Source organism: Squalius cephalus, assembly GCF_949319135.1.
Source record: "Squalius cephalus genome assembly, chromosome: 19".
NCBI lineage: Eukaryota > Metazoa > Chordata > Actinopteri > Cypriniformes > Leuciscidae > Squalius > Squalius cephalus.
Window position 1 is genome coordinate 25,881,257 of NC_137140.1, and position 25,093 is coordinate 25,906,349.

Consider the following 25,093-nt stretch of genomic DNA (forward strand, 5'->3'; position numbering starts at 1 on the left):
AGTCATAATATGCAGTTTTAGGTTTTTGTTAAAAGTGAGCATGAAATATTTAGAATATATTTAGAACAATAAAAGTCTTTGAGGCATTTCCACAATAGTGGAAATGCATTGCAAAGTGGTCACCATAAGTGGAAACTAGTTGCCCTTTTAAACTTAGAACACAGAAAGGACCTCTGTGATACCAAATGCATTATACATTACTTTTGGAAGTTCAGTCTCCATACGACTTTCCTCAAAAGAAAGTGCATCGTCTGAATGACTTCCTGGGGCCCCGAAACAGACTTAAACATCACATTCTTTCAATTAAACTTTCAGAAAACTGTTTCCTGGTGGATGTTTATATCCCCTGTATTTGGATGGTAACAACGTAATCAAGTGCCTCATCTTGTTTCCATGTGATTTTTTTGGAACAATGTAATTGGACCGATCTGATTAGAGAAAAAATAACAGATGTGTTCATAGGAAACATTTGAAAAGGAGCGCCTCATCACCTTGCATCCTCAGAATATAAAGACTATTCAATGTTACTGAGGTGGACAACATAAACTTCATCTGTGGAAAACAAAAAAAAAGAAAGAATGCTTTTCAGTCATTCTCTGATCCCACATCCTATTGTTATGGGCTCCCAAAGAGCCTGAATAATACAGAGTTTCTCACACATTGATCATTTTCAAGACATGTTTGAAATATGTGGTTTTAGCATTGGGTCAAAAGTGTACGCAACCATATCTGCACAGATCTGTGTATATCAATTCATGCCATGGTTTGAAGCGTAACTGGCAAAGTATTATTAAATGAACCCCCAATGGTAATGGCACTAACCGATCTTCAAAAAGTAAACTGAAAACTTTGTAAACTTTGCAAATGGTGACTCAGATCCAGCAGGCTGGTCTCTCTCACTAATGGCTGTTTGGTAATGATGTCAACCATCTGCTTCCCGCATGGAGAAACTCTCTTCCCTTCAAAAAGGTTTCCTGCTACACATTAAAAGGAGCATTTGTGGTACACAACTTGGACAGTAAGTATGCACCCAGTCAGTTATATTGATTTTCTATTAATAAATGAATTTTGAGCTCATCACAAATGCTGAAGAACAGCAGTGTTTCATAATAGCAGAAAAATGAAACAAAACTCTATTAGCATTTCTTTCAGAATGAGGAAAAAATGCAGATGTTCTGGTTGCTCCTGTTGCTATGCCACAGTAAATTATTTTTGGTCTCACTTATTAGACACCAGCACTTTTTTTCTTGTATTCTCTTCACTCTTCACATGCAGCACATATGAAGTCTATTTAAAGAACACATTCAGCACGGATGTCATTCTCATTTGATTTATATAGATAAAAGAGTGCATAATGTGATGAATTAACTAGATTGTGAATTAGATTATTTCTGTGTGTTGTTAGTGGTATAGGTTTTAAACTGTTTATTTATACATTACGGAGCTGTTCAGTGCTTTTTGTATTTTTTTAGGCTGATCATGCATGACCCATTATTCCCCACTTTACAAATTCATCCATCAATTCATTTCTACACTGTAAACTGCATTAATGAAAAAAACAAACAAAAAAAAAAAAACATGATATTTATTGCCTTTAAAATCAGTGTGCAGATGCATAAACTGCTTAGACTAGTCTTAAAAATTAGTCATCTACTTTTTTTCTTCAAGACTGGTCATCATTTTTTTTTTAAGTCACAAGTTACATACAAAGGTTGTGTAACATGCTTTTGGGTTTTGTTTGAGTTTCATGTTTTTTATTTAACATAAATGTGTAAAAAACAATGACTTGACTTGACTAATGACTAACAAGGAACACCTGTGCACAATCAAACAATGAACCAGTGAGAACATGACACATAGACAAGGAACCAATCAGAACAAGACACATGAACAGGGGAAGCACATGGCAGGAACATGAAACATGGCCAAGGCATACTACTAAATAAAAGACATGAAAACAAACTTGAACCAAAACCCAACCAAACGTGACAGGTAGATCGTACAATTTGAATTGGAAAAGTAGGACAGATTACCCCTTGGTTAACTGCTAGTTGTTCAAACTAGTTCTTCAGGCATAGTGGCTAAGTTTATGCAACTGGCCCTCAGGTTTTCATAGAAGTAGATATAGGGTTCTGTCTAAACTGACAAACATATGAGTTGTGCCAGGTGTTTCACTCTGGGAATTGTCTCAGATTTAGTCACGGGATCTTTTAACTAAGAGACTGTGGAATGTGGAAAATAAATAAAACCTGTTTGAACATCATGGGGCCTGTTTCAATAAGGAGGTTCAACCAACTCTGAGTTAAAACTTGAACTCTGAGTTGACTTACCCTGAGATGGGAAACTCTGAGTTTTCGGTTTCAGAACAGCTGAAATGAGTTAGTTCAATCAACTCTGTTGACTGACTCTGAGTTAAGCACGTGCACCACAAAAGCGCCAGACAAAAAGAGGTCTTCATATTTCTCACCAGTACGAACATTATTACTGTAATTTTACAGTATTAGAACATTAATACTGTAATTTAATTAAAGGGATTACTCTTAATTCTTCTGTAATTTAAAGTAAAATCTGATGTAATTGCATTAGACTATAGAACAATTCTGTATATTTAACATACATTTTTAAAAGGTATATTTTTAATGTAACCTTCTCCCTCTACACACTTTGGTCAATTCAAGAATAATTCATGCAATTGCATATTGTTTATTTGAAAGCATTAAAAGTGCTGTTTCTTGTCTTTCCTTGTATTGTTCAAGTGGTTGAGGTTGATATGGGATTTAGTAATTAGTAGACCAATACTTTCTAAAGATAGTCATTATTACATTAATCTAATTACACTGTTGAAGATGTCATTTAATACAAGTAACTTACCCAACTATATGTTATTCAACCTAATTTTAATTTTCATGTAGGGGCAATCCTGCAGGTATTAAAAGAACATGGCAGCAGCTGAAAATTAAATATAAAAACATAATTCAAACATTTTTTTTTTTTACAAACATTTGACATATTAAATAACTAAAGCATCCAGTGTAGCAGTGCAGCAGCATTTTTGGCTGAGGGAATTCCTGGAGGGACTTCAGAGCCAGTCACTCCCGAAGATCCAAGGGCCTTCATAAAATGTAAGAGGTTTACATATATGTGTTAGTTTTTATATAGGCTATTTTTGATATTTCCATTTATTTTACTTTGGGTTGGGTTTTTTGTTGGTCCCAACAGATTCTGATGGTAATATCTGTCTTTTGGAGCCTCCTGTCCCAACAGAACCACAGGCAGTTGTAAGTAGCCTACTCAATACACCAGAAATTATGACAAATAGTGTTATAAAGTGTACTCAACCAAATGCTCATCACATGGGGATAAAGAGTTTCTGCTGCCACAGAGAGGCCTACAGAGGTAATGTTAATATTATGTCTACACATCAAACAATCTACACATTCAGATTATTTCACATTTTTATGTGGAGTAGCCTATAGAATATAAGTTTAAATCTAAGTATAAACAGGTATTCTTATCTCTCCCACCGCCCCCAGAGTGTGGAAGAACAGCAGGAGGAGGGTCCATCAACTTCTGTTGCACAGACGGACAGTTCAGTGATTTCCAGTAAATGCCACAGTTTAATTCTGTAGAATTTGTTTAGAACTACATTATGTAACTCTAATCTACTACTGTATTTTCAGTTGCCAGTTAAGGAGTTATATAGACTTCATCTTATTAAAAAAAAAAAAAAAAAAAAACAGCAGTAAAAATAGCAATCTTTTATTTATTAATAAAATATTAATTTTATTAATAAAAAGGTACTGAAAGAATGAATGAGGTGTTTAAACACTGCTTCCTCTTTAAAAAATGGGAGGAGACCGAAAGAAACTCTGGGTTTACCGAAGAAAACCTGCTCCCGACCAGGTTAGGTTCACAGAGTAAGTTACCATGGTAACTGACTCTGAGTATGTTACCTCTCTTTCAGAAACGATTCAAACCCATGTCCTGTATAACAACTTTTGACATTGTGGTTGCGATACCGAAAAAATACTGCATTCTGACCTTTATTGACATTTTAGAAGTTTATTATTATTATTATTATTATTATTATTATTCAATTTAAACAGTCATTTTTTGCGGAGATTGTGTATGTTAGGTAAGCGGCGTATCCAAGCGACCGTAAAAAACATTTGTGAATCGTAACCTTCTCGGCGTAAAGCTTAGTACGTACGCTCGTTGCGTATCAACGTGGATGAACGTCAACATGGCCGAATCCATGAGAGCAGCTGCTGAGAGTTGATGTGGCACTGAAGAGAGCAGTGGCAGTGAACTTGAATTGAATAAGTAATATTTATTTAGCAGATTAAGGTATGTAAGATGATATTTACACATTAAGATATTGCACGATCGCTTTTGCTTTAGAAATGTCATGCTGGGCCATTTATTCTTCCTTCTTGCATCAGCCAACGTGTCTCTAAAGAAAGTTTACTGAAGAAATAAGACGTGTTGTTCTTTAATGTCTGTATTGATTATGTTTATTAATTATATTGATTATTGTAACTTAACGGTTTCCTGAACCTCGTTGTTTTTTAATATTGTTAAATATTATTGTAGATACCATGCACTTAGATCTTATACAGTAAGCATATATGCACAAAACGTATTAAATATCGTATTAATATAATAATAAAAAACATCAAACCCTGGTGACAACTTTCCTTCAGCACAGCACTTGTCTTTGAATTTGAATTGAACGCTAGGCTAACGTTACTAGGTCAATTGGGTGTTGAATTCACGTTAGATCAAGCTTTTGTTTACATTTACATTCAGTTTAAAAAATGATGATCACATGATATCTCACATAATTCATTTATGTGGGGGTACTTGCCTAGGATCTAGCCTAAGTGAATTGATTAGATTAATTGTTTTTGATTTTTTGATATCTGAAATATAAATATCTGGGCTATGTTTTAGTTGTACAGATCTGGTCACCATGTATCTCCAGAAGATGTTCTCATGTTCTCGGCTTTTAGCGAGACCAAATGCTCTGCAAACCTTCAGAAGAGCGGCTTCACAAGGCAAAAGTAAGTACTTGTGTATTATTTATGTGCCTTGTATCCCATAGCCTACCTCTTTAAAGAAAGAAAAATATGTAGGGTAATATAAAGAAAAGTTTGCAACACTGACTGACTGTACCGTCCAGTATATCAGTATATACTTCCTTGTTTCTTATTTATTAAAATCAGTCAGTAATTAAAATATGGAGATGCAAGTAGTTGTTTCATGACCCTTGCTCCTAATTTACAGCATGTCTGTCGGTCTCATTCACTGGGTCGGTGCTCTTCTTTGAGTTCTGTCCTGTCAGCGTTTGGTTGTGCTGTCTGGCTTTGCTGATGTGGCACCTTTTAGTATGTTATTTTCTTTCATAAAGAATGCGGCGGGGGCTTTGGTGGGCGCTGTACTTTACAAGCTCACAGCTTTGTGAATGGCTTGTCCCAGATTTCTGTTCTCTTCATTTGATTGCTTTGACTTTGATTCCAGATAACTTTTGTGACTGCACTGACATAATGTAGCATTTTTTATTTATCCTCTGTAATGTGAAATTTAAGAGTTAAAAATTATATTTAGCTGGAATTTAATCTAGGGCGAGACTGACATTTATTCATTTAAAATTGTTTGGGTCATGAAAGTTAGACTGTAATGTTAATGGTTATTGTTATTTTTCCCTGCTAATGAACTTGTTTAAATCAGGATAAGAGAAGCAGAGAAAGTTATTAGGCTACATTTTAGATTATGATTATTATAGATTATGAGAACATAATGAGAGTAATGATGAATTTTGTATAATAAGACCAGGGATATTTAATAAGTAAAATATAGTCAGCATTGATTTCATGCTTTGTTTAATTTTCTGGAATCCCATTAGGGCTGCACGATTATGACAAAAATCATAATTGTCGATTATTCCCTTGAAATTGTAATTGCGATTTATTAATTACGATTATCACAATTTCAATTTACATTGAAAAAAAAAAATATATATATGTATATACAGTGTTATGCATAAGTTTAGACACCCATGCTAAAGTTGACTAAAAAGAGGAATAAAAAATCATATTTTGGAAATTGAACTTAATGCCTTAATTAAAAAAATTAGGAAAAATCCAACCTTTTAGGACACCAATTTTCTTTGTGAATGAATAATGTATCGTAAATAAATAAATGTTCTTCCTTAAAATACATGGTGCATAAGTGTGTACACCCCTATGTTAAATTCCCATAGAGGCAGGCAGATTTTTATTTTTAAGTATTTTTTTTTAATTAATTTTTAGGATACTATGCATCCTGATAAAGTTCCCTTGGCCTTTGGAATTAAAATAGCCCCACATCATCACATAGCCTTCACCATACCTAGAGATTGGCATGGAGTACTTTCCATAAGATCATCTCTCAATGCAAATCAAACTAGCTTTTAGGCTAACTGAAATAAAACCATGCCAATCTCTAGGTATGGTGAATCCCTTGAGTTCCTCCTAGCAGTTGGCTCTTCTCTCTCAATTCTGCGAGGTAAGACTAAAGCCTGGTGCTTCAGGATGATCAATCGTCAATCCGCTTTACTCAGGGCCAGAAGAAACTGCCATGGAATCCCAACTTCTGACACCAATTGTTGTGGCAAAAACAATAATTAAACAATCATCATCACTGCATAAGAGACACCAAGAATCAAATAGTATTTTAAAAGATATTTATTCTCTTGCAAGAGGCTTAGTCACAAAATCACAGCAGCTACCCCGTGACGTGAGCAAGACCTGACACCCAGCCCAGGAAATTCCCTTCTTATACTCCTTCAAGGTCTTTTCTCTGTAGTTTTCCACTCACCCAGCATGGCCACATCCACATCACAATTAGAATAGAATGACCCCTCTAACCCCCCTTGGCTAAATTATCTTCCATACCTAAAGAGTTAAAGGTTCTTAACCATTTGTCTTACTGTGTGTGTCTTGCTTACGTCAGGTGTACAAACATAAATTCCAGACGAGAAACAATGCTTAAAACAATGTCTAAGAAAGTTAATGAAAAAAAAAGTAAAATATCAATTTTTCTACAACACCTATAATTAGATTAGACTTCAATGGAAGTTGATTGGATAATGAACATTTTTTCTTCCTTGCTCATGTGGCTATGGTTGCTCCAGCTAAAGAGAAACAGAGAAAGTTATTACATTTTAGATTATAGATTATGAAAACATGCATTGATACATTTTGAATTACAAGACAAGGGACATTAAATATTTACTTCTCAAATGATTTGATAAGTAAGTAAATATAGTCAATAATGACTTTTACGATCTTTAAATCAGTTGGGTTTTTTTGTTTGTTTTTTTCTGGAATACCAGGGGGACCAGTATAGTGTTCATTTGTTTACATTTAAGCATTTAGAAGGAATAGAGGAACATAAGCAATTTGTCAACAGTATTCAAAGTATACAATGCTATTTGTTACATTATGGACACGTACGTCATACTTCCTGTTTTCTCTGCTTGTCTCTCACCATTTCCCCATTATTCTGATATTCATCGGTGATACTATCAGTGCACACTAACACAATCCATCTATGCACTCACGGCTTTCCTGCATGGCATGGCTCCTCATTGGGTTCTTTCCCGGCTCTCTCTCCCATGCAGATCCCTCTTCCTTCCCATTTCTCACACTCCATGCTGTGCGTCAGTGGAGTAATGTGCCTTTTTTTACAGTGCCACTGGCACGGGCGCACGGTAAGTCCTTTGCCCACCGCAGTGAGCTGCGCCAGGCCAAAAGAATCGTTGTCAAGTTGGGGAGTGCCGTCGTAACCCGTGGCGACGAGTGCGGCCTCGCTTTGGGCCGACTTGCTTCAATAGTAGAACAGGTAAAGGATTTGTAAATAAGTCTGTGATGTAACACATTTTACTAACATGAAGGCGTTATGCAGTATTTTATTGTTGACACAATATGACTCTGAATTTTTATTGTTTAAGGTGGCCGTGCTTCAGAATCAGGGTCGAGAGATGATGATCGTGACCAGTGGCGCTGTAGCATTTGGAAAACAAAGGCTGAGGCACGAAATTCTTCTCTCACAGAGCGTCAGACAAGCCCTGCATTCAGGCCAGAATCAGCTCAAAGATATGGTGAGGACATACAAATGAATGCATATGAATCGAGTGGTTTAATGCAAGGCTCTTGAAGAGACAGTCACTTCATATATGATGAACGGATTTAATTTAGGCTTTTATTCACATATAAACATTGATCATAGCACACAAATAGATCACATCAAATATGGTAAATGAAACCGTACTTCAACCAAACTTGCCTGACGTGTGAGAACAAATGAACATACCTCACTGGTTCTCTCGTACGTCAAGCGAGCATGTTTTATCTGAGTGAACTGTCCTTTTAACTTTAAGAAGTTAACAAGCTAAATTTGAATGTGTTTCCTCTGTCAGGCACTGCCGGTTCTAGAGGCGAGAGCGTGTGCCGCTGCGGGACAAAGTGGGCTTATGGCTCTGTATGAAGCAATGTTCACTCAGTACAGCACCTGTACAGCCCAGGTACATACACACACACTCACATATGCATGATGCCACTTCAAAATACACTCTTATTCATATTTTTGTTGCTTCAGATCCTGGTAACAAATCTGGACTTTCATGACGACCAGAAAAGACGAAACTTGAACAGCACCCTTCACGAGCTGCTGCGTATGAACATCGTTCCCATTATCAATACCAACGATGCTGTGGTGCCTCCCCCAGAACCCAACAGCGACCTACAGGGGGTAAATGTGGGTACAGAGCAAAATGAATAGGGAGATAGAGTCTTCCCAGCAGCCTTGCCACCCATCCTCTTCCTTTTGGAACTGCATGCTGGGAAGGGGCTTTACAGATGCACGCTGGGAGTCAGAGCAGAGCAATACAGAGGCTTGATCTTTGTCTTCTGCACTGTTGTAGCCTGAGGGTTTTTCCATTCCTGTAGAAACTGGAAAGAAACTAACATTATTTCATTCACAGTACTGCCGCTTACTCTCTGAGCTCATCTACACTTGCTCTATCATGCACTGGCTGCGGCTTCTAATGTGGTTTCATGTGGAATTCTGCCTTTTCATAGACTAGACAGAGTCATTGTTCATCACACCCATTTTATTGTCATAGTTTTGTGATAAATGCTCAACAGAGCTTGAAATATAGAGATGATGTCTTGCTTTGTGGGTTTTAAAAAACAAGGGCTGTTTTCTCTAATTTGCTCTTTTGAGACTCATTTTTTCACACTCTGTATTTCTCTTTTTCATTCTGCAGGTTATCAGCATCAAGGATAACGATAGTCTTGCAGCGCGGCTTGCCGTGGAGATGAGGGCAGACCTTCTCATCGCTCTCTCTGATGTAGAGGGTGAGATTTCAGATTGAATGTCTAGATCAGTACCATACTTGTTAAGGCCCTGATATACTTCAATAGTAATTTCCAACAAAATCAGGCAAAAACTAACTTTGTTTGAAGACTGGAGTAATAATGCTGAAAGTTCAGCTTTGTTATCACAGGAATAAATGACATTTTAAATATATTCAAACAGAAAACAGTTATTTTAAATTGTCATAAATTATAATATTTCACAATTGGTATTTTTAATTAAATAAATGCAGCCTTGGCGAGTAGAAGAGAACATTAAAAATCTTTTGAAACTTTCCAGACTGAGTAAACAATGGCAGGCTATACATTTTTGGTTGAAATCTTTCTTAAACTCAACTGTTTACTCTCTGTCCTCTTTTGCCACTTATTTAGGCCTTTACGACAGCCCACCAGGGTCAGATGATGCCAAGCTCCTGGACACATTTTACCCTGGGGACCAGCATTCCATAACCTATGGCACAAAGTCCAGGGTCGGCATTGGAGGAATGGAAGCTAAGGTATTATTACAGAAAGGGATTCTGATACAGAAACACAATGTAGCTTTTGATAGTATGAATGCCTAAAAATGACAGTCTGTGCGTTCTCTAAACTTTAGGTGAAAGCTGCCCTCTGGGCCCTCCAAGGTGGGACTTCTGTTGTCATTGCTAATGGTACACACCCCAAAGTCACAGGTCATGTGATCACTGACATTGTTGAGGGCAAAAAAGTGGGAACATTCTTCTCAGAGGTCAAGCCAGCTGGTAAGTTATCTCAGGTTCTACTGAATCAGATTTCGTCTGACATGATGTTTTTCCTTATCTGTTAAAAGTCCTCAGATGCCACTTTTCTTCATCCACAGGCCCTACAGTTGAGCAGCAGACAGAAATGGCTCGCTCTGCTGGCAGGACACTTGCTTCCCTTGAGCCAGAACAGGTTAGCTAAAAATTTAAACCACTATTTTAAATGACTGTCTGGAATCATGTGTGCCCATTTTCCCAGAAACCATTGAATCATTGCATTAAAATGAAATATTCTGGGTTATTTTTAGCTTAACATCTATAGACAGCACCTGTGTCAAATCATTCTGTTTGTCCACAGAGAAGTGACATCATCTGTGCATTTGCTGATCTCCTCACCGAGAGGAAAGATGAGATCTTATCTGCCAACAAAAAGGACATGGAGCATGCTGCCAACACAGGTAACAGGAAGTGATTACTTCTCTCTAGACCATGTGCAATGTAATTTCCCACAATTGGAGTTGCATATCAGTCAGTTTTTATCCGTGATGTTACAGGTCGTCTGTCTCCAGCCTTGCTGAAGCGACTCAGTTTGTCATCATCAAAGCTGAACAGTCTGTCCATCGGTCTGCGCCAGATCGCAGTGTCCTCTCAGGACAGCGTTGGCAGGGTTCTGCGACGGACCCGTGTGGCAAACAACCTGGAGCTGGAGCAGATCACAGTCCCCATAGGAGTACTGCTGGTCATCTTTGAGTCACGACCAGACTGCCTCCCTCAGGTCAGGTTCACAAAATGCATGCCTATACATAAATAATGTTATGTTTTGGTTTTCCTGTTTGTGAGCATGTTTATGTTTGGGTGGTGCTTAAAAATCTGGGCTGTAAACTGAAAAGTTCAAACCCGAGAGTAGCCAAGGTTCCAGGCTGCTCCATTGAGATTGAGAAACCAGTATGTGTACTGTAAGTCACCTTTTATAAACCTGCTAAATTACTAAATTTGGTTTATCTCAACAGGTTTCTGCTTTAGCCATTGCAAGTGGAAATGCTCTTTTGCTGAAAGGTGGCAAAGAGGCAGCCAACACAAATCGCATCCTGCATGAGCTCGCCCAGGAGGCCCTGTCCTTACATGGAGTGAAAGACGCCATCCAGCTGGTAAATGAAACTCTTTTGCTCAGTAGATTTTTACCTTACACAAACACACACACACACACACACACACACACACTCACAGACACACACACATTCTTGTACATCTATCTTTATGAGGACATTCATTGACACAATGCAATCTCTAGCCACTTACCCTAACCTTACCCATCACAACTAAGTGCCTAACCCCGAACCCTTACCCTAAACCTACCCTTAACCTAATTATAACCTTATCCCTAAAACCAAGTCTTGACCCTCAAACAGGCCTTTAAAGGGGTCTCAGAAAGTGAGGACCGGCCAAAATGTCCTCGCTTTACTCTCTTTGTCCTCACTTCAATGGTCTAAAACTCAAACTGGTCCTCACAAAGATAGCTGTACAAGTAGTACGATTTTGTTTATTATTTTTTTGACAGAAGTCGCTCACCAAGGCTGCATTTATTCACTATAAAATAAAATAAAAATATTCTGAAATAGTATTACAATTTAAAAATACTGTTTTCTATTGTAATATATATCTTAAAATGTAATTAATTCCTGTGATGGCAAAGCTGAATTCCCAGCAGTATTATTTCAGGCTTTAGTGTAACATTTTATTATTAATAATGTTGAAAACTGTTTTGCTGCTTTTCAAATTTTTTGAGGAAACAGTGACGCATTGTTTTCAGGATTCTTAAATAAAGGTTTCAAAAGAACTGCTTTATTTGAAATCGATATTGCATGTAACAATATAAATGTCTTTACTGTAACTTTTGAACAATTTAATGCATACTTGCTGCATATTAGTATTACTTAAAAAATATATTGACCTTCTGATTGGTAATGTGTATGCATGTATATGTATACAGTTGTAATCAAAACTATTGAACTCCCTTTGCAAATCAGGTTTATTGGCAAAATGTACAGAATTTCAGCTGTTTGCAATTAACAAATCAAGCAAAAGTAATTGAAATAGGACACAACAAATGTTTCAAGTGGTTTCCCCAAATTCAACTGAAAATGCAATGGGCGTTGAATAACCTTAATAACAACTGTATATGTATATTAATCATTCAAGAATGATATATTGTGTGGCAGGTGAGCACGCGTGAAGAGGTGGAGGATCTGTGCCGTCTGGAGAAGATGATTGATCTGATCATTCCCCGTGGCTCCTCTCAGCTAGTCAGAGATATTCAGCGTTCAGCGAAGGGCATACCTGTTCTTGGTCATAGTGAGGGGATCTGCCATGTTTATGTGGACCATGAGGCCAGTATTGACAAAGCCATCAAGATCAGTAAGACTGCCAATGAGGATTTACTAGTGTGGATTATGTTTATAAAGTACAACTATGTGGGAATTTTTTTTTATTGTTTGTAAAGGTATAAATTACTCTAGTTATGTTTCATCTTTCTAGTCCGAGACTCCAAATGTGACTACCCTGCAGCCTGTAACGCCATGGAAACCCTGTTGGTGCATCGAGATCTTCTCAGAACACCAGTGTTTGATCAGATCATCGACATGCTGAGAACAGAACATGTAAGACTGTCAATGGCTATGTTTCCATTTAAAGGGATAGTTCACCCAAAAATGAAAATTCTGTCATCATTTACTCTCCCTCAAGTTGTTCCAAACCTGTATGACTTTCTTTCTTCTGCTGAACACAAAAGAAGATATTTTGAAGAAAGTCGGTAACCAAACGACTGATGGACCCCATTGACTTCCATAGTAGGAAAAAAAAAAAAAAATACTATGGCTGTCAATGGGGACCAGCAACTGTTTAATTACCAACCTTCTTTAAAATATCTTCTTTTGTGTTCAGCAGAAGAAAGGAAATCATACAGGTTTGGAACAACTTGAGGGAGAGTAAATGATGACAGAATTTTCATTTTTGGGTGAACTATCCCTTTAACTTGCACGCAAAATTAGAATATCACATAAAACATTTTGCGAAGCACTGTTACCATTCCATGTGTTCAAGAGAACAAAATCATCACTTCCTGGGAATTTGCCGCAAAATATCTTTAATAAAAAAGGTTGCAGGCGAAATGCAGTAAACACTGTCATGCTATCTTGCGTTCAGATGCCTGATGTTTGTGAATGCAATCGTGAAACAGTTCAGGGAGGTCATTATATTAATGACAGACTTTGGCTCGGGCATTTCAGAATAACTAAAACAACATTTGAGATGCCGTGCAATGAAACCGATCCACTGGTTAGTCCAGTTATCCAATCACATTCTCTGTTGAGGCAAAGTCACATGAGTTGTTTTGTTGTTGTTGCTCATGATTTGATGATTTGACCCCTGAAGGTGAAGATCCACGCTGGCCCCAAGTTTGCATCCTACCTGACCTTCAGTCCATCAGAGGTGAAATCTCTGCGTACCGAATACGGGGATCTGGAGTGCTGTATCGAGGTGGTGGACAGTATGCAGGAGGCTGTTGATCACATTCATAAATACGGCAGTTCCCACACTGATGTTATTGTCACGGAAAATGGTAAGGCTGAACATATACCTGTCCTTTAGTGGTGGATAATCATGTATCATAAATCTAAACACTTTAGTGAGTTAATAATAAAGTTACACGTTAAAGTTAAGAAATTATCAAGAAATTGATGTGTGAACAAAAAAGCAGTGCTGTAGTGCCATCTAGTGGAAAGATTGTTGCTGCTTCCATACATGCATTGACATCTAATAAAAAAAAAAATTTAATCAATTATTTATCTTTATTTTTCATATGCTCTGTGTAGAGGAAACAGCAGAGCAGTTCCTTCAGCAATTGGATAGTGCCTGTGTCTTCTGGAATGCCAGCTCACGGTTTGCTGATGGATATCGTTTTGGTCTCGGTAGGTCCCCCACCCCAAACACTTAATTTAAATATTTCCCTTTTAATTGCCTAATAATGACCCTGTGGTGCTTTGTAGGTGCGGAGGTTGGCATCAGCACGGCCCGTATTCATGCCCGTGGGCCTGTGGGGTTGGAAGGGCTTCTCACTACCAAGTGGGTCTTACGGGGCGAAGGCCACACAGCTGCAGACTTCTCTGAGCAGGGCACCATGACATATCTGCATGAGAATCTTCCAGTGGCGCAGCTTCTTCCTGGACGCAGAACCACCAGCTAGAGTCTTTAAGTAAAACTCACCCACTTAAAACCCAATTAAAGACTCCATCAGGCAGTGTATTTCGATCAAGTGCGAATACATGGAAAATAATACGTGTTCTGTAAACCCATAAATTTAAGACCCTTTATAGCTAATGTTCCTTTGTTTTTCCCATAATTTGGACTGTCTCAAGGGGCAAAGAGACTTCACTTCAACTTTTAGTCAAGTGTATCCTGTTTTCAGTACATACCAGTTGAGCTATGAAAAAACACATGAAAGGTCATGCCACACAGACGGATAAGGGATTTTGCTTAAAACCTCGATCCATATTCTTGTTTATGTTGTAATTTTTGTTATGATTTGTGCGTTGTATGTTTCTTTGAGTAGCAAAACGTTTCATGGCAAATATAATGCCAATTCCACCCCAGTACTGAGTTCGAACTGACTTCCCGAACTGCCAATGTTATATTCATGTAATATTTAATATTTGATATCAGTAGCAATTTCAAAATGACATTTCCTGGTACAAATGAGAGCATTAAAAATCTTTGTGCTGAATTACAGCATATTGTGTACACATAACTTCGAACATAATAGGGAAAGAATCTTTTTCATGTGGAATACTGCTGGTGATATACAACATTACATAATTAAACGGTATTTTTACTGAAAAAGAACCATTTTCACATGGCATAGTGCTGGTCATATACAACATAAGATGACTGTATTAATAATGAAACAAGAAACTACTATTTTCACGCTGCTTTGTCGTGTCAGTTGCTTTTATTGAAAAGAAAACAAAGGAAAAACATAAATTTCCTCTTCTTTACTTCTCTCTTTTTCCTTTTTTTAATATTCATTGCCTTTAAATCATAAATAATGTGCAGAACTGTAGATATTTCCTTGTTACTACTGTAAAATTCACCTGGGATAGACAGACTTTGTCCTGAACTGCTACAGAAGGCCTTGTCATGTTTACTTAAAAGTACTATAACGCTCCACAAAATAGTGATGCTTATGGTGAGAAGAGTGTTCTGAAGTGTTCACAATTTTTGTATGTAGAATAAATTTCTTTTTTTGTACTTTCCAAGTGCTTCTGGATACATTCGACACTTCTGATAAAGACCTGAAAGTTTAATTTGTACCTGAAAGATGTTTGGAAAAAGATTTAGGGAGGAAGCCGACAAGTATCGGGGCCATTTTGAACTTTATTAATAATCTTTCTTAAGTGCAGTTCAGTGTGGGAAACATCAAGAGGCTGTTCTGTAGGGAGAGAGAGACTCGCCAAGCACTAAGTGGGACATGGAAGAGTGAAAACAATACTACAGAGGATTAATTATGTTGCTATTAGGAAAGAAGAGACTGCGAGAAGACTGAGGCTTGCCATGAAAGTGCCAGTGCCTTTTGACTTACGAATTCTTTTTATTCTCCAAAATATGCGGTTTACGCTCAATGAGCCTTCATCGGGAACTAGAAAGATCCAGAGATGAAGAGAAACAGAGTCTAATTCATGTGTTATTGTGTTCCAACTTTACTGTGTAAGATCTATGATCAATGACTGTTTTGGATGAAAGAGGTTAAAAAAAAAAGCTCAAATGAGGAGAGTGTTACTGCCAAAACAGGAGACGAAAATACAGGTGCAGCCGTAAGAAAGCATAATTATAACTAACATGCGAAACAAAGGTTGTTATGCTAAATTTCAAATGATAAGATCACTTTTTGTAAAGTAACATGACCGTTGACCCTTAAAATTGTATTTCAGATTAATTTTGTCAGTGCAGTTTTATTATGTTGAAATTATATGACGGCTAAATCATTTTTGATTTGGTGTTACGTCAACCTGCGCTCAAAATGTCACATGTCAAGGTCTAAGTTGAGAGTTTAGGGTATATGGAAATGAAACAAGCCATCGGACCTTCACAGTCAGTACAGCTTTAATTGAACATTACTTGAGGCGAAAACGCATATTTCTTGTTTCCTTGATCTTTAGAGACTCAAACGGGCTCCCTGCAGAGCCTAATTTTTTCAAATGTATAATTAATCGTCAAAGTTATTTATTCATTTGTATTTTTGCCAATTATGGGCTTCTAATTAAAAATTTCAATAATTGATATTTATCTCTGAAAGGGCTCGGTATCCATACCTTATGAAAAATGCATGAGCTGAGATATGGACTTGGTTTTGTTTTGTGTTCTGAGAGAGCTGCATGCTTGGGGCTAGGACCAGGCCACTTTGACTTTTCCTTTTTGAGTCTGCATTGCCCTATGATGTGCTGCTAATATGGGGCCTCTTTCATGGGCCCAAAGCGTCTGCTAGACATCATGTGATCTTATAAAAGTCTTCTACTCTCCCATCCTCAGATACCCTTTTTTTGTTCCTTAATAACTCAGTTCAAAGAACAAGCTTGTGTTTCCTTAATAATTTTCTTTTGTCTCTTGGGCACAAGATGAAGTCATGCACCATCAAGGCAATGGATACGGAAGGCCAATAGGGCCAAAACGTGTGAAACTAACATGTTAACGCGTAATTACGTAATTTACGCGCAGGGTTTGAAATGAACACCTGCCAACTAAAAATCAACTGTGGCGGGTGACGCTGTCAAATCACTAGCCAATTTGGCTTGTTACTTATGTTTACTCACTTTGCTGGGGAAGGTTTAGCGCAAATACTCAACTCATGAGTCACCATGATAAATACAGCGTATTGCGCATAATCTGTGCATATCTGGCTTACTTGAACGTGCACGTCACTATGCAACAAATAACAGAATGTTTGTTCATTTGCATTGAAGCAATAGCGAAGATTAAAAAGCATTTGGTTAGAAAAGACTAAAAAGACTTTGGTTTTCCAAAATCGTAAATTTTTTGATGTTCTATGTACTGTATTGATCTGTCTAAAACAGATTTTGGGTGAAAAGGATGCGGATGAAAGAGGAAGGAGGAGACGGCTGGATGACAGGATTTTGTTTGAATGAGAAATGAATGTATGAAATCCAAATTATATGTATATATAGGCTAAGCTGTGACATTAATTTGTTTTATTTTTTCTTTTGGCTAGTAGAAGTTCTGAATGGCCGGGAACTTAAAAATTTAGTAGCCAAATTGGTCGGCGAGTGAAAAAGTTAATTTGAAACCCTTTTTATGCATTAATACATTATTGCGTGTAATATGTTAGTTTCACATGATTTGGCTCAATTGGCTTTCCATAAATGGACGACATACACTCATACGTCAACGTTTTGACGTTTTCATTCACTGCATTGCATTCAGACTGTACAAATATCATTTGTTTGATTTTAATACATTTTTCCTTTATTTCCAGTTGTAGTTGGGAAGGGAAGGGTGCCGATAAAATACACAGTTTGCTCGGTCAACAGTGTTAAAGGAGACAGATAGCACTACTTAAGCCAGGCTGAACGGCACTTGTGCCGGGTTACAGCAAGCATCACAAATACATTCAGCACGACCACCTCGAGGTGATTGAAGGTTAGACATAGTCGCTGCATGGACAGGCAGTGCTGTTGACACATTGGGAGAGGTGGTTGCGTGATTTAAATCTTCATTTGAGGTCAGTCACACGTCGCAGGGAGCCCATGGTAGGACTTGGACTGCCCCACTCGACGTGCCTCCTGTATTCCCCAGGACGCAGGAAGAACTGGCGGCCAGTGTAGTTGGGGTGCTCATGGAGCATCCAGTAGCCCTCCATGACATTGGCAGAAGAGATGTCTCCGTTGTTGAATCGCTGACGCAGATCAGGGCAATCTTCATTCAGCTCCATTGCCTGACCACCGAAATCGGAGCGCTCAAAGATCTTCATCCTGTAGTTTCCAGTGTACTGAGGAAGAAACAAACAGTATTTTTTTTATATATATAAGGCTATGTTTAAAAGTGAAATCATTTTCTACTACTCTGTTTATGCATTTGTAACTTAATTAATTCCCTCCAAAAATGTAAAGCATTGCTCTGACTGATCAGCCCGACATTGCAACGTTGCATCAGCCAATAGCCTGAGTATGGGGCAAGATCTATCCTGTTTGGCAGACCAATGGCAGACGAGGTGAGTGTTGTTATATACCTGTAAACCTGTTTGTTATATATATTGTACTATTAAGAACATAATATAAACAGAGTAAACATCTGAAATCTTTAAAGACAAAAATATCAAATAAGAAAAGTACAAAAAACTCAAAGAACAACCATTATTTTTGGTGAGCTAGTTCCTCACAACATAGCCTAACCTCTAACATTTTGTAATTATGTATTGCTTTTTAAATAATACTGTTGTCTACTAATGCTGATTATTCAGTAAAGACTCACAGGAGGAACCATGCGGCAGGAGCGAATGCAGTCGTTGAATCCAGCCCAGTGCTTGAAATCAGGGTATTCGCCCTTAGACAGCATGTACTGATATCCAGAAAAGTTGGGCTTCTCGTAGGCCACCCAGCTTCCACTATCTACTCGGATGGAGTTGCAGCGAGAAAAGTGAGTCTGCATGTCAGCACAGTCTCCACTGCACTCATAGTGACGGCCCTGGAAGCTTTTGTCTTCAAAGAAAGTAATCTGTTGGATGTTGTAATGAAAGACAGATACAGGATTACAGGTACATTTTAAGTTTGCAGTTTCACTTTTTCTCGAGTATATTATCAGATTTTTATATACATTTGATATAAAAAAAAAACCTGAAATGTTCTTTTCAATATAAGTATTTTGAAAGTATGTTTTATGGTCTGCCTGTTTACATTTTTGTCTTCTGTATTGCACAAAAGTCTACAATGTACAGATTTAATCTCAAACATATTAATTGGACACAACAGAACTATATTATGCTAATAGAAGTCTGTTTTTCAATTAGTTTCCTTCTCACTTCATTGTAGGAATCAAGTTATTTTGTAACAGAATATGATGGGTACAGTAAAGATCCCTTATTTTTTCATTACCAATGTTAACAAAGCTGAATTTGCATTGCAGTCCATTATTTTGTCCATAAAATACCCTTAGTGCAAACATGTATTACTACACACTCCATCAATAAGGGTTAGAAGAACTGTTGCTCTTAAGCATTTGCCTATTTAAATCCAAACTTTTGGCCGGGCAGTGTATTTTGAAGTTAAAAGCATGCTTTTAGTTTAGATCCGTATAATTTACAGGCACTGTTTGGTCACTTACCTTGCCCATTGTGACTGTTCTCCGAGTGGACCAAACCATTTCTGAGGTCTGGACCTCTTTATAGACCCAGCATGGATCCGGGCTTTGTGTGTGACTCACAAAACTCTGTCTGGTCAGCACAATGTGTTCTATAGAGTAAATGCGACTGTAGATCTGCCAGCATGTGCCCCCTTTGTGTCTTTGCAAGCTTTGTGCTTTCTCTCTCTCTCTCTCTCTCTCTCTCTCTCTCCAAAGACAGCACCACTGCACTTTTCAGTGCTTGACAAAAAAGTTGCAAACTCTGCTTTTAGTTGCTTCAGGGCTTTATATGTAAATGCAATGAACTAGCAGGGCATATAAATGAGGATAAAATGGTAATATGAAACTGGGATATGAATTGATTTAAACAATATTTAATTGAAATTGTCCTCTCAGATGGGCACAAAGTTCTTGATTTTTTTTTTTTATCAGCTTATTTTATGGTTTGGAATGAGATTAAAATGAATTCTTCAACCACGTCAGATTTCTAAAGTTGAGTTTGGCTTGCAATCGTGATCTTTATTTTCATGTGCATTGGGCAGCGGATCAGTGGATCCTCATTCGAAAGAGAAATGGCAAGCAGAACAAACTTTCTGTTTCCTTCGCTACAGAGTAATTCAAAGCGTATTGAAGAAAAGACAGCATGCGAGAACTGTTTTAATTGGTTTTAATGTCTTTAATGGTTAAAAAAACAGACCGCTTTTACATTGAACTGCTCCTCATTCTCCTAAAGGAGCCAATCATGGGATTCATGCAACCCCAGTCCATGCAGGCCCTGTACTGTCCGGGCCTCAGGAAATACTGACGTCCTCTGTAGTTGGGGTGCTCGTAAAAGATCCAGAAGCCCTCCATACAGTTACTGGAGTAGATGCCGTGGTGGCCAAAACGGTCGAAGACATTGGGGCAGTCGTCTGTGAACTCCATCATGTGTCCGTGCATTTCAGGCCTGTTGTAGATTCTCATGCGGTAGGCTCCTCTGTACTGTTGTGTGGGGAGAAAAACCAGCAGTTAGGCTCAATAATCAGGGCAATGCAGACACATTTGAAAGACCAGTTGTCAGAACGTTAGGGAGGCGAAACTCTGAATTCTTCATGTCGCTGTTGAGACTGAGCCTTTGAACATGACTTGCTGTACTGCTGTTTCAAAGATTTTCAAGTAGACGTTTAGTCATTTTTGTCGAACAAACTCTAGTGACAGTGTCATGATTCTTCCACTGCCAAAAACAGAGATGAATGGAATTATGATGAGCTGCGCAGTCATTGGAGTGTGTCTTGCTCCATTTCAAATAACTAACGCTCCTGGTGGACCTGTGAACCTGTTTCTTTTCCCCTGCATATATGAATTACTTCAAAGGGCTCGTTGATTGACGTTGCTTTTTTAAAAGGTGTCTAACTGTGTGAAATAAAACCCATCAGTTTGATTGACTTACTGGGGGGAACATCTGACAAGATCTAATGCAATTGTTGAAGCCCATCCAGTGGTGATAGTCAGGATACTCCCCAGGGCCCAGGACGTACTGATACCCCATATAGTTGGGCTTCTCGTAGCCCACCCAATGACCCCCCGTGACCCGGAGGGAGTTGCAGCAGTTGAAGTGCCTGTAGGTGTCATAGCAGTCAGAGGAGCACTCATAGGAGCGCCCCTGGAAGTTGCGGCCTTCGTAAAAGATGATCTGATGACAGAAAGACAATTATTTCAAAAGGCACAGCAGGTAGAAAGGATGTTAGCAAGGATCAGAGAAACATAAATAAAAAAGTTAAGTCTTTGAATGAATATCCTGATTCATTTTGTCCACTTTTAGATATTATATGCATTGTATGAGCCTATATATATTTTCTTGTGAGTGAAGATAACATACAGCCGTGTTATGGTTTATAGTCAAGTTTGGGATTCCATCAATATGTAATATATAAATTCATGTCAAATTGTATTTTGTAACATCCCTTTGTATAATTTGAGACGCACTTGTGGAGTCTTATTCTGCTATCTTCTATCTAGTGTGACAAGCACATTATCAGGTCTTTTCTAGCTAATGTCCTGCACAAATGTCCCTGTTGTAGCATATAACCACATGCTATCTTCATGTGAATGGCAATTTTAAACAGCCAGTGTCACTCGAACTTTAAGGTACCACTATCAGCGCCTACCTTTCCCATGATTGCAGAGCAGGATGTCCGCGCCGTTCTGCCGTACTGCCATAGAGGTCCCGGTGGACCTTTTATACTCTTCTACAGATGTATACATGTTGCTGCCAGAGGCACGTCACAGAGACTACCTTTGAAAACGTCACAGACCTTTCCCATTATTCATTTCTCTAAAAACAACTAAAGCCACACTCCCATTATTCCCAAATGCTAGAGTTTACAAATTCCGCTCACCTCATGAGCCTTAACAGCAAACCAAGCCTTGTTCACCCATGACCCGGTGATGTGCTCTTTTCACAACGGGCCACAAAAGGATCGGGAGGTACTATAACAGGCCTTTCTGTATATGGAACAATGTGTAGTAAAAATGGCATGTAAACAATTTTTAACTGAGTGCACAGGTTTCATTTGATGTAAATCAAAGTTCCCTTTACGTAACAGGGTTTTCAAAAGGAGGGGTCCACGGCGGCCGCAAGGGGATGCTAGGAGGTTTGAGAAGAGAAGGATGTTCACCTTAGATATTAATGAAATATGGTCATAATAACATGAAAGGTAATTATTTAATATGGCAAAGTATTTAATTTAGCAAAGTATTTCTTTTCTAAAATTGTACGTTTTTGGTGGTTCTTGACATCAATACGTTTGAAAACTTTTGAAGAGTCAAATTTCCCCTACTCCCCTACATTTTCCTTCCTTCTCTACATACACGTATATTAAAGAGACTGTCGAGACTGCAGATAAAGCAAACGTTCAACACAGGTTTTTGAAATCCCTATATGGTAGAAGTTGTTCTCTGTAGCTTTGTTTTTTGATTTCATCATCAAATATGCAATTAGAGGGAAACACAACTGTCACATTCTGTTAAGATTGAGGCAAACCAGCTTGACAGACATTTTGTCAACCATTTGGTCTGGAGATTTTTATTGAATTATTTATTTTCAAATGCTGGCATCACAGAGAGTGATTTCATCACAGCACTCATTTTGGTACATCTGGTGTCTATTTTTTCCTGCCGTGTGCACTTTCAGCCGTACTCATCTAAGTGATTCTGACACTATTGATTGTTCTGGAATGTGTTGACATAACCTCCGACAATATGTTGCCTTCTTTTGCTTCCATAGCCTGAAGAGCCACTCTGATGCAAGGCCTTCATAAGGCTGTGTTGAGGTGGGTCATACATTTCATGTGTATGTGTTTGTATTATTGTGTGATGGTTGTTTCAACTCTAGGACATTAGACTCTGGCATGTAAGCAAACCCCTCAGCTGACAGGCAAAAGGCCAAAAAGAGTTGGCCTTGTGTTTCTATTCTTTTCAAAGCCCCCCTCATCTCTCCTTTCATCAAGATGAGGAGCAACGCTCTGGAGTAAAAACAGCACAAAAAAAACAACACACAAAACAGAGAAAGACAGCTTTTGTAAAACAATAGCGACACTGTTCTTTGATAGCCACTCTAGCATTGTTTTAAAACACAGCTCAGAGAGTGAGAGAAGTTGTAGCGCTTTGTTTCTTTATCTGTCAATGGCTTGAGCTGACAGTCTCAAACATAATTAATGTGTCAGATCTCTTTAAAAATTCTAAAGACTGATTAAAGTTTGAGATCACATTGAAAATCTATTTTAAACCTGGTGATAAACAAAAAGTTTTTAAAAACTTAAAACAAAGAAACATTATGACAAAGTGGAAGATTAAAATAAAGTAATTATTAAATGAATAAGATTCTGCACTATTTCTAGATCACTTGTCTAATAAGAAAAATTGCAACATTGATCATTTTACCTAATTTATTTATTTATTTTACACAAACTTGAATAGAGGTAAAGTCATTAAGGCAAAATGTGGACCTAATACTAATAGCTATTACCAAATACTAAGTACTTCTGAAATTAATTTAAACTTTTGAATGTAACTTTTTTACTTTATACTATACTGTAATTTGTATAAAAAAACCTAAATATACAGTACCAGTAAAAAATTTGGAAACATTACAATGCTTAATGTTTTCGATTAGCACAGCTGTTCACAACATTTATAATAACTGAGGATTAAATTAGCATATTAGAATTATTTCTGAAGGATCATTTGACATTGAAGACTGGAGTAATGGCTGATGAAAATTTAGCTTTGCGCCACAGAAATAAATTATATTTTAAAGTATATTCAAATAGAAAACAATTAATTTAAATTGTAATAATAATATTCTGTATTTTTGATCAAATAAATGCAGGCTTGATGAGCATAAGAGACTTCTTTCAAAAATATAAAAAATAGTAATAGTAATGTTTCCAAACTTTTGACCGGAACTGTATTTTGGAGGGAAAAACAGACTTTTGGACCCTCTTGTGTAAATGATTCATCAGTGTTATGTCTTTTGTGAGGAATGATCTTTTAATTGAACTTTTTTCCCTGTCTCCTCCTCTTTTTACCTTTTTTCTTGGCTTAGCTAGCGATTACTGTACCACATGTACTCTGCACTATACAGGAATGGTTCTCTCACATCACAGGCTTGCAAATAGTAATCTTGAAAGCACTACAAGACATTTCCTCCCCACACGGGGCAGAATACTTCAAATACGCCCAAGCTTTCTCTCTTGGTTCCCCCTGGAGAACAAAAAGCCAACACTTAAGATCTTTTGCTGCCTCTCCGGTTGAGAGAGATGGGATGGGAGAGAGAGCGAAATGGAGAGAATTTCTTTGGACACAGCCAGAGATCAACAGTACAAGTGTTCTCACATAAGATTCTTTTTAGTTGATAAAATGTGCAAAATACACTCATTTCATTTGGTCCAGCTTGAGAAAATGGTTCTATATATATATATATATATATATATATATATATATATATATATATATATATATATATATATATATATATATATATGTGTATATATATATATATATATATATATATATGTATATATACACACACACACACATATATACACGCACACATATATAGATATAGATATAGATATAGATATATACAGGAATGGTTATATTATATTTAAATAGAACCATTTTCTCAAGCTGGACCAAATGAAATGAGTGTATTTTGCACATGTGAAAAGTTTGGTTAACATGAATTTGAAAAAAAAATTAATTTCTTTTTACGAGTTTGTAAAACTTGATGATCATGTTCTCAAGCATGAACATGATCCAAAAAGCATTTTGTGCTTTAACAGAAGAACATCACTGTAAAAAGTGATCAGTTGGCTTAACTTAAAAAAGTGAGGAAACCTGAAACCTGAAAAAAAAAAAAGTTATGTGAACTTGATTCCACATAACTTATTTTTTTTAATTACGCATGGTTTATTCACTTAATTTTAAGGCAACGGGTTTTCCCTCACTTTTTTAAAGTTAAGTCATCTAATCACTTTTTATAGTGGGACCATCAGTACAAAGTTCATATGA

General features: G+C 37.4%; 3 protein-coding genes across 6 annotated transcripts; 1 reads left to right on the top strand and 2 right to left on the bottom strand.

The window, feature by feature from the left end:
• The first annotated feature begins 4,216 nt into the window (after positions 1-4,216).
• Positions 4,217-15,120, top strand: aldh18a1 (aldehyde dehydrogenase 18 family, member A1). Of its 4 annotated transcripts, none has more exons than XM_079851292.1 (18): positions 4,217-4,347; positions 4,954-5,063; positions 7,664-7,884; positions 7,994-8,143; positions 8,462-8,566; positions 8,641-8,799; positions 9,311-9,401; positions 9,792-9,916; positions 10,015-10,159; positions 10,258-10,331; positions 10,497-10,596; positions 10,693-10,913; positions 11,149-11,286; positions 12,358-12,553; positions 12,674-12,795; positions 13,568-13,754; positions 14,008-14,103; positions 14,182-15,120. In XM_079851292.1, the coding sequence occupies exons 2-18, from the start codon at positions 4,973-4,975 to the stop codon at positions 14,376-14,378; spliced, it is 2,418 nt and encodes an 805-aa protein (XP_079707418.1). In that variant the 5' UTR covers positions 4,217-4,347; positions 4,954-4,972; the 3' UTR covers positions 14,379-15,120. The 4 variants fall into 4 exon arrangements, with proteins under 4 accessions (XP_079707418.1, XP_079707419.1, XP_079707420.1 ...); XM_079851293.1 differs by having other exon boundaries at positions 8,641-8,793; XM_079851294.1 differs by having other exon boundaries at positions 7,733-7,884.
• A 2,569-nt stretch (positions 15,121-17,689) lies between these two features.
• crygmx (crystallin, gamma MX) lies at positions 17,690-19,531 on the bottom strand (the record flags this gene model as incomplete). The annotated part of the gene is made up of 3 exons (XM_079850892.1): positions 17,690-18,191; positions 18,674-18,916; positions 19,523-19,531. The coding sequence occupies 3 exons, from the start codon at positions 19,529-19,531 to the stop codon at positions 17,916-17,918; spliced, it is 528 nt and encodes a 175-aa protein (XP_079707018.1). The 3' UTR covers positions 17,690-17,915.
• Positions 19,532-20,242: 711 nt separating this feature from the next.
• On the bottom strand, positions 20,243-21,961 carry crygmxl2 (crystallin, gamma MX, like 2; the record flags this gene model as incomplete). Its single annotated transcript, XM_079851602.1, has 4 exons — positions 21,919-21,961; positions 21,688-21,815; positions 20,970-21,212; positions 20,243-20,521 (listed from the first exon to the last, which is right to left on the bottom strand). The coding sequence occupies exons 2-4, from the start codon at positions 21,694-21,696 to the stop codon at positions 20,243-20,245; spliced, it is 531 nt and encodes a 176-aa protein (XP_079707728.1). The 5' UTR covers positions 21,697-21,815; positions 21,919-21,961.
• Between the last annotated feature and the right edge of the window lie 3,132 nt (positions 21,962-25,093).

Bases quoted from the DNA above. Each gene is read 5' to 3' on its own strand.
- aldh18a1 (XM_079851292.1), top strand. From the start codon at position 4,973: ATGTATCTCCAGAAGATGTTCTCATGTTCTCGGCTTTTAGCGAGACCA. The intron at 8,144-8,461 runs GTGAGGACATAC...TTCCTCTGTCAG, and splicing joins AGAATCAGCTCAAAGATATG to GCACTGCCGGTTCTAGAGGC. The intron at 14,104-14,181 runs GTAGGTCCCCCA...GGTGCTTTGTAG, and splicing joins TGGATATCGTTTTGGTCTCG to GTGCGGAGGTTGGCATCAGC.